Source organism: Euprymna scolopes, chromosome 44 (assembly GCF_053919585.1).
Source record: "Euprymna scolopes isolate OS-2025 chromosome 44, ASM5391958v1, whole genome shotgun sequence".
In the NCBI taxonomy this organism is placed as follows: Eukaryota; Metazoa; Mollusca; class Cephalopoda; order Sepiida; family Sepiolidae; genus Euprymna; species Euprymna scolopes.
Genome location: NC_136525.1, coordinates 47,501,503 through 47,518,084, shown reverse-complemented (window position 1 = coordinate 47,518,084; position 16,582 = coordinate 47,501,503). Strand labels below are relative to the sequence as shown.

The 16,582-nt window shown below is 32.8% G+C and overlaps 1 protein-coding gene across 4 annotated transcripts in view; it reads left to right on the top strand.

The window, feature by feature from the left end:
• Positions 1-16,582, top strand: part of LOC145268835 (uncharacterized) — a 1,065,816-nt gene that overhangs the window by 609,229 nt on the left and 440,005 nt on the right. For all 4 annotated transcript variants that reach the window (XM_080124499.1, XM_080124501.1, XM_080124498.1 and 1 more), the window contains 3 exons: positions 4,992-5,224; positions 10,248-10,411; positions 12,652-12,788. In XM_080124499.1, the coding sequence (XP_079980625.1) occupies positions 4,992-5,224; positions 10,248-10,411; positions 12,652-12,788 (534 nt within the window). The remainder of the gene's footprint in view (positions 1-4,991; positions 5,225-10,247; positions 10,412-12,651; positions 12,789-16,582) is intronic.

The window sequence follows — 16,582 nt, the reverse complement described above, 5'->3', positions numbered from 1 at the left end:
TCTGTATAACTTTCTAATAAATTAATTACTTTAATTTGACGCGATGGGGAACAAACTGGTGCAATTTAAATTCATCAATTAAGTTAAATGACCATTTTTGGTCCCCCAACAAAAGGAGGGTGGACCTGTAAATTCACCCTTGTTCATTCGTACTTTTCTCAATAACTATGCCTTGAATTTTTGGAAATTTTGCACAAACATTAAACATGATATGAGTAAAAAAAATGACAGAACAGATTTTCCGGGGAAACTCAGGTTGTCCATCTAAGGGTGCCTTTTAGGTTAAAATAGATAAAATTGAAAGTTTTGTGCTTATTAAAAAAATTGATGCCTAGGATTTTTATAAAACTTTCGGAAAAGTTGTAATGATATTCAAAACGTAAGTTACCATTTTCGATTGCATTTTCTTCCACAATTTCTTTCTTGTTTTAACAAAATGAGAATATAAATTTTCAACAATTCTTATTTATATATTGTGATAGACATAGAAAGGAGCTACCTCAGAAACGGGCGAGAATCTGTCTCGGCAGCAGGCTGAAAGACAGAAAAAGAAAAAAAAAAGAGACAAAGATGGCGGCTGTTGTCTTTTAAAGCCTCACGTCATGCGTAGATCTCGAGCAATCTCGTGTGGTTTATGCAAATTAGGTGCGCCCGAAACATTATAAAAGGCGAATCGCTGGGAGGAGTGGGAGAAGCTGTTAAGACATGCGAATAGAGAACGTCGACGTGTATTTCATCTCGTGAACAACGAACTCTACTCGACTCAACTTGTGACTAGCGAACCTCTGCTTGTGACGTTTTGGCCAAAAAGTTTTGTTGCTTTGCGTTAGACAAAGACTTCTGACACATATATATTATGTATAATTTTATTTTTCATTTTTTTTTTATTTATTCTTATTTATAAATCTATATATATATAAAAGCGAAAGTGTATGTATGTATGTATGTACCCCCGCTAGTCTATAATAAAATCGATTTCATTTTAATCAATTAATTTCTAATGCGACACGACAAGGAACATGCTGGAGCAATTTTAACTTTTATTAAGTTCAATTGATGGTTTAATAATTAATTGATGAATTTATTAGTATAATTTTAATTTATTAATTAAGTTAAATTTATTATTGGTTAATTAATTTTAAAAACTGAAGCTTTTCACACAACAACATTTGATATGATCAAGAATTTTTAGTGTAATTTTAATTTATTAATTAAGTTAAATTTATTATTGGTTAATTAATTTTAAAAAATGAAGCTTTTCACGTAACAACATTTGATATGATCAGGAATTTGTTAGTGTAATTTTAATTTATTAATTAAGTTAAATTTATTATTGGTTAATTAAGTTAAAAAACTGAAGCCTTTCACATAACAACATTTGATATGATCAGGAATTTGTTAGTGTAATTTTAATTTATTAATTAAGTTAAATTTATTATTGGTTAATTAAGTTAAAAAAACTGAAGCTTTTCATGTAACAACATTTGATATGATCAGGAATTTGTTAGTGTAATTTTAATTAATTAAGTTAAATTTATTATTGGTTAATTAATTTTAAAAACTGAAGCCTTTCACATAACAACATTTGATATGATCAGGAATTTGTTAGTGTAATTTTAATTAATTAAGTTAAATTTATTATTGGTTAATTAAGTTAAAAAAACTGAAGCTTTTCATGTAACAACATTTGATATGATCAGGAATTTGTTAGTGTAATTTTAATTAATTAAGTTAAATTTATTATTGGTTAATTAAGTTAAAAAACTGAAGCCTTTCACGTAACAACATTTGATATGATCAGGAATTTGTTAGTGTAATTTTAATTTATTAATTAAGTTAAATTTATTATTGGTTAATTAAGTTAAAAAACTGAAGCTTTTCACATAACAACATTTGATATGATCAGGAATTTGTTAGTGTAATTTTAATTTATTAATTTTTTTTTTTTATTCAATTTTCACCCCAAACAAGGCACAGTGCCACTTTGAAGCAGGGGGCTACTATCAGGGAATTAATTAGCGGGGTCATTATGAAGGGAGAAGAGTAGAAAGATGTTTGTTAACATTACACTTGAACTTCTGCATATCATTGCAGTTGGGAAAGCAGAATCCCGGAAGGGAGTTCCAAAGACCCGCAGTTCTGGGGAAGAAACTATTGGAGTAAAAGGCTTTCTGGCACCTAGGGATCTCTACTGTAAAGGGATGAGACTTAGTAGCTTGTCGGGTTTGTCGGGGGCAGTTACGTCGGGGAGGTACAAGTGTTTGCCGTTCGTCAGAGCATTCACCATTAAAGTATTTGAAGAACAGGCAGAGGGATGCAACATCTCGTCGATGGGACAGAGGCTGAAGCCTAGATGACAGTTCAGGACCTATAAGGTTGGCGACTCTTTTTTGAACCCTGTCCAGGAGCGAGAGACAAGCAGCAGATGCTCCAGCCCCGATGTGACAACAGTACTCCATACATGGGCGAATGGTTGCCTTATAGAGTTATAGGATACTGGCAGGCGTAAGTAGTTTTCTAGCACGGTAGAGGGAGCCAACCTTCCTTGCAGCAGCCTTGGCAATGCTCTCAATGTATCTATTCCAGTTCATATTCCCTGTAAACGTTAGGCCGAGGAGTTTAAAAGAAGTACTTTCAGGCAATGTGTTCTTGGCCATTGCTATTAGTGGTAGAGAAGGTTTCTTGTAGTTATTGAAGGAAACAAGCTTAGTCTTAGCAGCATTGAATGTGACCAACCATTTTTGTCCCCATTCCACTACGGATTGGAGGTCATCCTCTAGTGTTTCTGCCATTTTCTTGGATATGTGTTCATTTGTTTTCCCCTCATATCTGTTATAGAGAGTGGTGTCATCGGCAAATATACCCATCTCCGAAACAATATTATCAGGGAGGTCGTTTATGAATATCAGGAATAATAGAGGTCCAAGGATAGACCCCTGAGGTACTCCCGCATTTATGTCATATTGTTTGGATGTATGTCCATCGAGGACAACTTTGATTTTTCTATTACTTAAGAAGGATTTAATTACATTATGAATTCTTCCAGTGATTCCATATGATCTAATTTTCCTTAGAAGACCATCGTGCCATACCCTGTCAAAAGCCTTAGATATATCAAGGGTCACCGCTCTACCCTCCCCTGTTTTATCCAATGAACGGTATATACGTTCAGAAACTACAGTTAAGATATCTGCTGTTGAACGGGCTTGCCTGAATCCATATTGTTTGTCAGTCAGGAGTTTAGCAGCTGTTAGGTGCTGGACTAGGGCTTGATTAACTAAGGACTCAAATATTTTGGCGAAAAGCGGGAGGAGGCTAATGGGGCGATAATTTAGTGGGTCAGTTCTTTCACATTAAGTTACATTTATTATTGGTTAATTAAGTTAAAAAACTGAAGCTTTTCACATAACAACATTTGATATGATCAGGAATTTGTTAGTGTAATTTTAATTTATTAATTAAGTTAAATTTATTATTGGTTAATTAAGTTAAAAAACTGAAGCTTTTCACGTAACAACATTTCATATGATCAGGAATTTGTTAGTATAATTTTAATTTATTAATTAAGTTAAATTTATTATTGGTTAATTAATTTTAAAAACTGAAGCTTTTCACGTAACAACATTTCATATGATCAGGAATTTGTTAGTGTAATTTTAATTTATTAATTAAGTTAAATTTATTATTGGTTAATTAATTTTAAAAACTGAAGCTTTTCACGTAACAACATTTGATATGATCAGGAATTTGTTAGTATAATTTCAATTTATTAATTGAGTTAAATTTATTATTGGTTAATTAAGTTAAAAAACTGAAGCCTTTCACGTAACAACATTTGATATGATCAGGAATTTGTTAGTGTAATTTTAATTTATTAAGTTAAATTTATTATTGGTTAATTAAGTTAAAAAACTGAAGCCTTTCACGTAACAACATTTGATATGATCAGGAATTTGTTAGTGTAATTTTAATTTATTAAGTTAAATTTATTATTGGTTAATTAAGTTAAAAAACTGAAGCTTTTCACGTAACAACATTTGATATGATCAGGAATTTGTTAGTGTAATTTTAATTTATTAATTAAGTTAAATTTATTATTGGTTAATTAATTTTAAAAACTGAAGCTTTTCACATAACAACATTTGATATGATCAGGAATTTGTTAGTGTAATTTTAATTTATTAATTAAGTTAAATTAAAGCCTTAACCATGGATTTATTTGATACGATGAGGAACATATTGTTGCAATTGTATTTAAATTAATTTGATATCGATAGACAAAAGATGGGATTTTTGCTTTCTAGTATTTTTTTAGTAGAATTTTTGTTTATTTTAAAATATCTAATAGAATCAGGTTCCTCTTGGTCATTGGACTTCTAAAATGAGACGAAGCAGAACTTGGTCGTGCAATTTAAATTTTAATTAATAATGTATTATAAATATATTTTTAAAATTGGAATTCATTATTGAGATGAGTATTATTTATTAATTTATTTATTGCGGACTATTATCCTCAGCTTTATTAGTTGTTGTTTCATGACATTTCGGCCAACTGTTCCTCTGGCCTTCATCAGGTGGTAATCGCAACGGATTCGGAGTTCCTGTCACGTCGCAGTTACCACCTGAATAAAGCCAGAGACATAGTTGGCCGAAACGTTGTGAAACAATAACTAATAAAGATGAGGATGATAGTCTGCAATAAATAAATTTACAGGGATGGGTGAAGCAAATAAATGTAAGAAATGACGTAACCTTGCTAAATTATTTATTTATTTATTGAATTGCTATCAGTAAATAAGTTTAATACAAAATAAATAAAGACTTGGCTAGCGAGAAATTAGTTTCAAAGTCAATTTCATAGTATAGAAAACAGCATTAACATTAATAATCATTAAACTGCTGGTAGCGTCGATAGTCCAAAGAGAAATCATATTGATAAGGACAATAGTCCAAAGCAATATAACAGTTCATATTTTATTACTAACTTTCAGATTGAGAAACTGTACGACCCAAATTTTTCATTGGATTCAGTGAAGCTGAATTTTACCAGCATTATCTTGGAGGAAGCCGAAATTCAGGAATTAATTTCTTCTCTGATTGTGAATCCTCCTGTTTTTGAGACTGGAATTGGCAACGATTGGTTAAATGTATCTTTATACAAGAAAGATATTGAACGGTTCTTGGTGGCTTTAGAACAGAATCAAATCGGTCTCACTAATTCAAGGTAAGACAATAATATTTATTTATTTTTTATTTCAATAGAATGTTATTTATTCAATCTTATTCTAAATAGATACTTAATGTGAGTACAAAATTGATGTTGATATGTTCATATCCGTTTTGCAAAAGAAATCAATTTCACAAATGCAAGGTAAGATAATATAATCGATTTCCTTCTTTTAGCATTTATTAGTTTTATTATATATTTAATGAAATATCTATCATTAACAGCTCAAAAATCTCATTAATAACTTAATAATGAACATCGAAAAAACATTGTCTTGCTTCTCACCCTCACTAAAAGAGTGCACTTACTAAAAAGAAGTATAAACTATCTTTAAATGAGAAAAAGCTTCTTGCAAAATGATCGCAAAACAGTTTCATGTATACATTTTTCTATACTAAATTGAAAACTATCTTCAGTTTCCGTAGAAGTGACAGAAACCTATTGTATGTAGATACTTAATGTGTAGTTTTGTATTATTACAAAATACCTGCAACTATATTTAGACCCTTGATTATCATTTTGTCAGATCATCGTTTGGAAGATTTTCATACGATCGTTACTAAAAAGAAAGATATTCAAATGTTCTAAGCGGGTTTACAACAAAATCAAATCGATTTTACAAACGCAAGGGAAGACATTATAGAATATTATGTTTAAATTTCACTGATAACTAGCGTGGGTTCCCAGCGTTGCCTGGGTGTTTGAAGGTGCGTTGAACAAAAAACAAGTGGTAGCAGGCAGGCAGGCTCAAACCCATACTATGAAGAAGGAAAAAATGTGAAAAAAAACGTGACGTCTTTGCTGTTGCATCCATTGCCAAACCGGAATGTGGCGAAGGTTTAAATTAAGGCTAGTCAATCGAAAAGAGGGGATGACTTCTGAAAATATCGGCGAAAAAAGTGACCCTGTCCTTGTAGATAAGTGCTCAGTTGGGGGTGAAGGAATTAATTTTTTTAGCCAATTCTTCGATATTTGTCTGTGAAGGGGCGAGCTTCAAAACAATACTGATATACATTCATACATACATACATACATTTAAACAGACAGGTCAGATTTATATTATAGACTAGCCTGGGTGCCTGGCGTTGCTCGGGTGTTTGAGCAAAAAAAAGTTGTAGTAGGCAGGAAGGCTTGGACTCGTGATACGAAGGCGGAAAAGAAACTGGCGGTCACTGTAAGGATGTTGGTTGAGCAAAATAAAAAATAGGAGTAGTAAGCAGGCTGGAACACATATCATGCCAGAGGAAAAAGGAGGTAAAAGAAAACCTGTCTTACCGATGTACCCACCGTGGTTGTGACGTCATGGCCAGTCGAAATAACGCTTTTATGTGACGTTGTGGAAGTGGGAGTTGAATGATTTGCAAAAAATGTCAGAAAAAAAGCGACCCCTCCCTATACAAAAATGCCTAGTTGAGGGTGAAAGAATTGATGTTTTTGGCCAATTGTCCGATATTTGCCGTCCGAATGGTCGAGCTTCAAAATAATACCGATCTCGTGAAAATCCGCTGGCTCCGTCAAAAGTTTTAGGCAGACATACAAACTTACATACATACATCTAAACAGATTTTTGCCCTTTATATTATAGTCTAGTGGGGGGGTACCCGGCGTTGCTCAAGTGTTTGAGGGTGTGTGTGGTTTTGGGTAAATCAAAACTCCGGAAGGGGGTTAAAGATAAAAGAAAAAGTTTTGGTAGGGTAAGTATGAGGATCGAACCCGAACCCTTGAGGCAAAGTTGGAAATTAAAGTGTGAAAAAAAAAACATGCAACGTTAACCATTGGGCCACTGCGAAATACTAACAGAAACACGTTTGAATTTATTAAAAGAATTGACACATGGCCGCAATAAAAGTTAACTCTGCTGCTTCTATTTGACCTCATTAATGAGGTCAAATAGAAGCAGCAGAGTTAACTTTTGCTGCGGGGCAGCGTTTGGGTTTGTTTACCCAACTTTGACTGGTTTTTCCCCCAAGATGTTGAGGAGGGGGAAACCAGCTCCCCATTGTCCAGATTGAATAGCAATTGCCTGATATAAGGAGTTTGGCCCCACATTGATCAAAGCTGATTGCTTTTGGACGTTTCCCGGTGCGATTGCCGGGAACAGTGCCTTAGCTTTGAATTAGTTTTGCTTTATATACGAAAAATCTGAACGAACACAAGATGGGCTGAAATAGCAATAATTTTGTAAAAATCGACGTAAATAAATCTAGAGGTGACCGGCGTTCCCAAATCCTAGATATTATTATCTAGGGGGTATATAAACAGTTCTAAGCGATAGTAACCCCCCCCCGGGAGCGTTGGCAAAAAAAGCCTTTGCGAGACATACATAAAATGATCATTTTGCCTTTTATATATATAGACTAGCAGGGGTTCCCATCATTTCCCGGGTGTCTGTAGGTGTGGGGGGGGGGGAAGAAGGAAGAGAACGTGAAAAAATGTTAGTAGGCTCGAACCCAAAGCCTTGAGGCGAAAGCGAAAAAGAAAGTGAAAGAAAACATGATATCTTACTGCGACGCTAAGAGGGCAGAGGAAGTGAGAATCGTTGAAATTAAAAGATTAAAAAGTTGATTGAATGAGTTGACACAGGATGTCAAACATTCCGCACTTAACATTGGCTGCAAGCCAGTTAAGGTTGAAGCTCTCTGCGTATTTGTTTCCACAAGATGTTGGGGAAAAACTAGCTCCCTCCATAAAAGGGGGAGTGTCCAAATGAATAGCAATTGTCTGATATGACGGGTTTTCCCCACATTGATCAAAGCTCATTGCGAGAACACGACTTCACTTTTGATTTAGTTTCGCATTTATATGAAAAACACAAACATGCAAGAAGACAGAATAGCAGGAATTTTATAAAATAAAAGTCGCTCAAATAAACGAGACACGACGTCCGTTTGCAAATCATAGATATTATAATCTAAGGAGTATATAAAAAGTTCTAAGAAATTATAACCCCCCTCCCCCGAGCACCTCCCCTCCCAAAATCTTTTGCCGGACATACAAACAAAGCGCATAGACAAACAAACACACACACATTTTTCCCTTTTATATATATAGATTATTGTTTATTTATTGTGTACTGTATATATTATGTTTAAGTTTCACTACTAACTTAAAAATATTGTTAAATATATAGATTTAAAATAATGTTAAACCTATCTTCACTTTTCCCTATAGATACAAACAAACACACACACACATTTTACCTTTTATATATAGATACTTAACTGCGTGTTTTGTTTGTCATATCATCGCTTTAGTATGTCATAATGCTAACTAACATTTCTAACTGCATTTTCTCCTTATTTGGGAGTTAGCTTTATATTTAGTAACAAAATTTATTTTCAGCATCAGTAACTTCAAAATGAAAGGAAAAAATACATCACTATTTACGCAAAACACATAGTATATCCACTTAAAAGAAACTGACTACAACTTGGATGTCTTCAAGTCCAACATAAACAAATTCCTGACAAACAGCCCTCTTAAGTAAGACACTCTATCAAATCTCCAATACTAATGATTACTACAATACTATCTCATTGATTACTGTACACGCAATAACCCTTATCCTTGAATGGCCTCTGGGCCTTGATAAGTGGTTACCTCCATGTAGCAAAAAAAAACAACAAAAAACATTATCGCAAAAAGATAGACATTGGATAATAAACATATATCTATATATCTATAAACGTAAGACTGTGTGTGAGGACACTTCTCAACCTATATACTCAACGAATTTTTGATCTACAGACTTGAAATTTGATATATAGAGTATTCAGACATGGGGAAAACTTTTTAATTGGTTTTTATTCAGAAAAATGGCTGCTAAAGGGTCAAAATTTAAAAATAGTATGTTGGAATTATCGGATTTTTATATGTTTGCGCATGTAAGAATGGTTCACATGACAGATTCCTTATGTTAAGAATAAGTAGGATTTAAAAGATTTTTTAAAGATCGTGTGAAGCTGGTCTACTGGTTATCGTACTTGACTCGTTATCCTTGGGTTTTGGTTTCGATCTCAGCTCGAGTATTTTTCTTTTATTTACAGATAGTGAACTCTTAAAAATATAATACTCACATGGACATGTCTCAGTTTCTGTATGAATTAAAATATTCCCCGCTAAGTCATCAATACAAGTGGAAATTATCTTGAATTTTTCCGAATTGGCACAAAAACTTATTCTAAATATATATGTAATGAGTGTTTTTTGGGGGGGGGGGTTTAATAGATTCTATTCAATTTTTACTCTGGAATTTCATGAATAACTTAAAAATATATCGATTCAAACTATACAGACTGCTCATGTGCAATAAGTATCCAATACAAAACAAAAGTTGATTCATTTTTATTACACGAAAGCCTCAAAATACACATCTCATATCAAGAATCATATATAATTACGCATTCACTTGATAATTACTAAAATGTCATACCTAAGGTTAAAAAAGTGTCCAACATTTTACTTTGTAACAGATACTTATTGCACCCACTATGTATGTATGTATATATATATATATATATATATATATATATATATATACATGCATAGTATATATATATATATATATAGAGAGAGAGAGAGAGAGGGAGCATTTTCATTTCAGTAAACACTCTTAACAATAGTAATGCCTCCTATTTTTTTCATTTCGCACAAATATATCAGAAGATTACATTATGATGACTGAACGTATGCATTCATGGCATTTGCAGATATTGACAGTATAAAACCCTAAGAAAGCAATCCTTGTCTTGGACGCACGTCAGAAGCAGGGGTGCCTCATTGAATTCCTTGCAAAATTACATTTAGAATGGTGGTGACTATGTAGAAAAATATTTTCTAGAACACAAAAGATCGCCCGTTTTAATTGTACCACTCCTCTCTTAGTTGATCTTTAACTTTTTTTAAGTAAATAGGGGCCCTACTTTTTTAACTCTCCTATGCATATATACAAGTTATTGTGATTTATAATTCTCGCACCTCAACTTCAATTTTTACTTATATTTATTTTTTCTCTTTGCAGCATGACAGATTTACTTAAAAACATTGGAGGAGTTTTGGATGAAACTCTAAACAGTTTACCATTTGGAAATAGTAATAATTCTGCTTTGGTTGAAATAAAACGGAACCTTCTCGAGCAAATGTATACGAATAGATTGTTAAAATTGCATTTACAAAAGATCAGAGGTAAGTAATCTCATCATTTACAAAAAAAACTCCTGCTTTCACATCAGGATTCCATAAACGAATTATTGAGCCGGATAGAATATGTAATCTATGAAGTTGATGGAAATTTAAGTGTTGTTTATTACATTATTAAAAAATTATTACATTATTAAAATTAATTATATATATATATATATATATATATATAACTACTTCATTTACTCACGTAAAATTAATATACGAAAGTATAAATTTTGCGTAAACTTTAAGTATTTACTTCAAAAGTGCTCAATACATAGGTAGAGCTAGTTAGTAATATATAAAATATATGGCGATTAACCTACACTAAATATTCCGCGATCCATCCATTCTAGGACTCTTCAGGCTTATGCGCATAAGCCTGAAGAGTCCTAGAGTGGATGAAACGCAGAATATTCAGTGTAGCTTAATCGCCGTTTATATTTTATAACTTTATATATATAGGGAAAAATATTATATATATTTTATAACTTTATATATATAGGGAAAAATGAAAAATAAGTTAAAAAGTAAAATATATAATATATTCGATCCACGGCTGGGAAAAGGTGTTTGTCTAGCCGCACTGATGAGTTGTGATACAACGAAACAGTACTATATCTGGATTATATATATATATATATATATACCTAATTACTGATAAACTACATTGCAAGAACTTTTACTTTTTAACTTATTTTCCTTTTATATATATATATATATATATATATATATATATATATATATATATATATATATATATATATATATATATATATGCATATATATATATATATTATTTATCTGGACAAATATTACACAGTCGCTACACTGAACATGCTAATAAGTCCTCGTCAGGCGACGTAATAAAGTTTCTGCACCACTGAAAGCATCTGGTTCTCAAATGAAGGAATTGAAGAGATATCTATATTTTTATATAAAAATAAAACGTCAATTTAAGGTAGGTTAAGTGACATTTTTAGACTTCAAATACTGGTCTGAACCATTAGGCATGTTCAATGTTGTGACTATGCAATATTTGTCTATATAAATAAAAATATTATATTTTGCTCTTTTTTATTGAGCACTCTAAATGCCTTCGTTTTAATTGATGAGTTTTCCCTCTTGAATACCTTTATATATATATATATATATATATATATATATATATATATATATATATATATATATATATATATATATTAAGTGTGTGTGTGTCATCCATATACAGTACTGTTTCGTTGTATCACAACTCATCAGTGCGGCTAGACAAATACCTTTTCCCAGCCGTGGATCGAACCTACAACCGTCGACAGCTCTAACCATCGAGCTACGAATCAGTGCCGTGAATATTTCTTCTCGAGTGTGTATTAAATACACGCTCGCCTGTCGCTCAAACCATCATTTGTTTGCAAACAAATAAATGTACTGACGCCTCAGTTCTGCATGTGTAATTTTCTGCCTGAGTCCAATGGCAAGGAGAAGTTCAGGATGACTGGAAACAATGCCGAGGTTAGTGGAGAGCGCATACACCACTTGGAAGTTCCAAATTGTCACCCATTTATTATTGACCATGTTCAACTTTGCTAAACATTCAATTTTTATAGGAGGATGATATGATGGGGGTAAAATAGAGCAGGGACAGAAAATAAAAAAATAAATAAAAAATTTTAAATAAAAAAGAAAATTAAATGCTAAGAAAAAAAAAATTTTCTAAGCAAATAAAATAAAAAAATAAAATTAGAAAATAAAAAAATATTAAAAAAAAAAGAAAATTGAATGCTAAGAAATTTTTTTTTTAAGTTACAAAAAGAATAAATATTTTTAAAACCTTCAAAAATTTCAAAAAGACTTGCAATAAAATTCTGATAAAAAATAAAATATAAACAAAGCCGGACAAAATAAGAAGAAAAGGAAAAAGAAAAATAATTATTTGAAGGTAATTCATTCCTAATTAGGTGTATATATATATATATATATATATATATATATATATATATATATATATATATATATATATATATGAAATCCAGGAAACATCGACTCCAAACCCGGGAGTTTCATGTAAGTATTACACGAATTATTGACCCGGATAAATTATGTAATCTATGAATCTGATTGGAATTTCAGTTTCTTATTACATTATTAAAATTATATTTAATAATATCAGAGATAAGTAATAATTACTCATATAAATCAACCATGTTTTATTTATTTATTTATTTATTTTACTTTATTTCAAGTCACGAACAAATTTGTTTTGAGTGAATTTATAAACTCAATGGAGTTCCGGAAATTGTTCCAATTGGTTGAGAAAAGTCCCGAGTTTATCAAAGTTCTTCTGGAAACTCTTGGACGTTGGAACCAAAATCAAGCAAAGGTAAGACGTTTTCTTTAAATGAATTACGATATTACTTATATGCTGGCAAAAAAATTATGTAAAAACGATTGAGGCTATATATATATATATATATATATATATATATATATATATATACACAAGAGAGTATGAAGACATCACGTGACAACGCGAGTTCTCGAAAGATGGCTCGTGGTACAAAGGGTAATTTTTTTTAAGGAAAGAGCAGAAAGGAAAGAAAGTTAAAAAGGAAAAACTTAAAGCGAAAACTCGCACAGAAAGGTAAGGAAAACGAAAAAGAGGCTCGGGGAACCGGTGTGCGTTAAGCATGTGTCCCTTCGTTAAAGAGAGCCCGGTCTGAAGACACAACAGTTTCGATTATCGATAATTATCGGAGATAATCTGTGACAAAACATAACTAAGATCACTCCCAGACTTGTACACTAAAGTTCCGTAATTTTTTTATAAAAAAAAAAAAAAAATCCGTTCAGCCGTTTCGGAGTCTATAAGGAACCAACACATACGCACGCACACAAATACCTATAAAATTACCGATTCTGTAGTAAATTTCTGATTCGATACAATTACCAATTCTAATTGCGATTCTTTATAAATCTCTTAATATTAAACTATAAAATGCTTATTTCGTCCAGATTAACAGAAAAACACATATGCATATATTTTCTCAAACATAAAACAAAACACACTCGTGCGCGTGCGGTGGTGATCAATAGGTTTTAGTTTTACTGGGAGTTTAAATCAATAAATATTGATTTTATTATTAGTGCAAGTAGTGGAAGATAATTAAAGGAAACTTTTTGGGGCATCAGAAAATAGGCACAAACTTTTTTCTGCTTTCGATTTCGTTTTATTTATCTGGATTCTGTACAGTCTGTCATGTTACTTATACTGGAGAAAAACAAATCATGTAAGAACAAAACAAAAAAAAAATATCTCCATTGTCTTCCGTTTTCCTGCTTTCCAGCTGACTACAACATGGTTGTCTTCAAGTCTAACGTAAACAAAGTTCTTGATTTTAGCCGTTCCACTTGTTAACAAATTTACCGAATTTCCATTTACTAACGATTACTATATTGTCCGATTTCTACTGTACACTCTTTAACCCTTATCCTCGAGTGGCCTCTTGGCCTTGATAAGTGGTGATGCCTATGTAAAAAAAAAACCAAAAAAAAAAAAACCCCCAAATAAACCTATATAGATATATGGGTATAGTGACGTAAAAAACTGAAAGTAAAAGAAAATAATTACTCCATAGACGAATAGATTCTCCAGTCGTTTCTCTATTTCCACTTCGTTTGTTTTTAAGTAGAGAAAATTAGTTATTTTGTAAAGTTATTACAACTCTATATTATACTAGCCGAGTGGGAACCTGGCTTTGCCCGGTCGTAAAATACGCTTTAATATGATAATTTAATATTTCCAGATTTCGTATATATTATTATAGAGTCGTGATTTCAAAAGTAAAAAAAAAAGAAAGTATTTGGATGCCATCAGCCAGAATCGAAACTGAAAGCAAAACTGTAGCATTCAAAGCTGGTGACGTTACCACTGTACCAACGTGACTGATTAAAGAGAGACCGAGGAAGGTTATATAAAAAAGAGAGAGAAAGGTTAGATAGAGAGAGGGGGCTTAATTAAGGGAAACAGGGGCCTGGGATGGAATTCCAAAGTGCAACAGTCCGAAGGAAAAAAGTATTTAAGTAAAAGGCTTCATGGCATCTAGGGATTTCTACAGTGTAGGAGTGGGATTTTGCTGCTTGTAGAGAGTATTGTCGTCGAGGGGGGTACTAGTGCTTTGAGTTCATCAGAACACTTGCCATTGAAACACATGTAAAACAGGCACAAGGATGCCCCGTTTCGGTGATGAGACAAAGGCTGTAGTTTAATTAATACTGAACTGAATACTTAATTTCCCCGCGCATTTGCACAAAAATAATTCTTCTAGCAATGACATAATTTCAAATACGCCCACGCGCTTTTCTCACATCAACAAAAGCAACATGGACATATTTCTGGCGGACGTAGGCGAAGAAATACCACGTGACAATATCGACCAATGAGAAATTTTAGAAGACTGTTTTTTAACGCTTTCTCAAACCAAATATCAGCAGCAGCAATCTTGTGCTGGAATCCGATTCAAAAAGTATTTAAACGCAACAAACATTCTCTTTCTCTCTCTCTCTCTCTCTCTCTCTCTCTCTCTCTCTCTCTCTCTCTCTCTCTCTTCGATACAACTTGACACGAGAACATGTCTGTTGTTTTCACCTCATCGTCGTTTTCAAATCTGTCGAAATCATAAATACACACACCACGCGGGCATAAAAAAAAAAGAAAATCACCCTTATGCACACACGCACCCATTCCGTACATTTTCTATAAGAATTACAATGCGCAAATGAGGTAATAGAAATTCTTAAAGCAGACGTACATAGAAGCGTTTGTCACCACGGACATTCCATGGTATGATCTTAATGGTTGACCAGTACAACTGCCATTGTGTAGAACCAGAAAGCATTCTGCCGATTTGACAGTCGGTAAAGTAAGCTACAAATAGACATATCATCATAACATATAAGGTTAAGAAAGCCTAAGAGTGCAATCGCGGCAGCTTAATATCACTGTATAAAATAAAAAGAATGTTACAAACTACAACGATCACACCCATCCTCAATAACCAATCAGGGAGAACTACGTCATACGCCGGCTGGTAACCATTGGTTAATCCAAACCGACTGGGTTTTAACATCACTGTGAAACGGTAAGAACGACGTGGGTGTCAGCACATAAGGCCAGTTCAGATATCAAAATGTCAACACTATCATTTTTAATAATAACTCCTTTCACTTAGTCACTCACTCACTCACTCACACACACGCGCATGCGCGCCAATAAACAAACATTCATTGGTTTTAATTTCCCCGCGCATTTGCACAAAAATAATTCTTCTAGCAATGACATAATTTCAAATACGCCCACGCGCTTTTCTCACAACAACAAAAGCAAAATGGACATATTTCTGGCGGACGTAGGCGAAGACATACCACGTGACAATATCGACCAATGAGAAATTTTAGAAGACTGTTTTTTAACGCTTTCTCAAACCAAATATCAGCAGCAGCAATCTTGTGCTGGAATCCGATTCAAAAAGTATTTAAACGCAACAAACATTCTCTCTCTCTCTCTCTCTCTCTCTCTCTCTCTCTCTCTCTCTCTCTCTCTCTCTCTCTCTCTCTCTCTCTCTCTCTCTCTCTCTCTCTTCGATACAACTTGACACGAGAACATGTCTGTTGTTTTCACCTCATCGTCGTTTTCAAATCTGTCGAAATCATAAATACACACACCACGCGGGCATAAAAAAAAAGAAAATCACCCTTATGCACACACGCACCCATTCCGTACATTTTCTATAAGAATTACTAACAACGGACTACTTTCCTCATGGGACTTTCAAAAAAAAGGCGAACTTTGCCAGTTAAAACGAAAACCGTGAAATAAGGACATTATTTTCACAAAAGACTTTCACCTTCCAATCTTATTCTTTTAACGAAGGACTTTCATCTAACATGACCTTTTAATCTTTATAATTCCACAAGGGATTTTCATCTAATTTGAATCTTCTAACCTCAATGATTTCACAAGAACTCTTACCAATCGGACTTTGCTTGTTCATCTTGTTATTTTGTTGAAAAATAAATGCGGCGCATTTAAAACAATAAGGAGGTGTCATTGTGTTTTATTTCTTTTTTTATATTATTATTTTGTTTGGGGAAGAGGAATTTAATTTCTCTTAAATT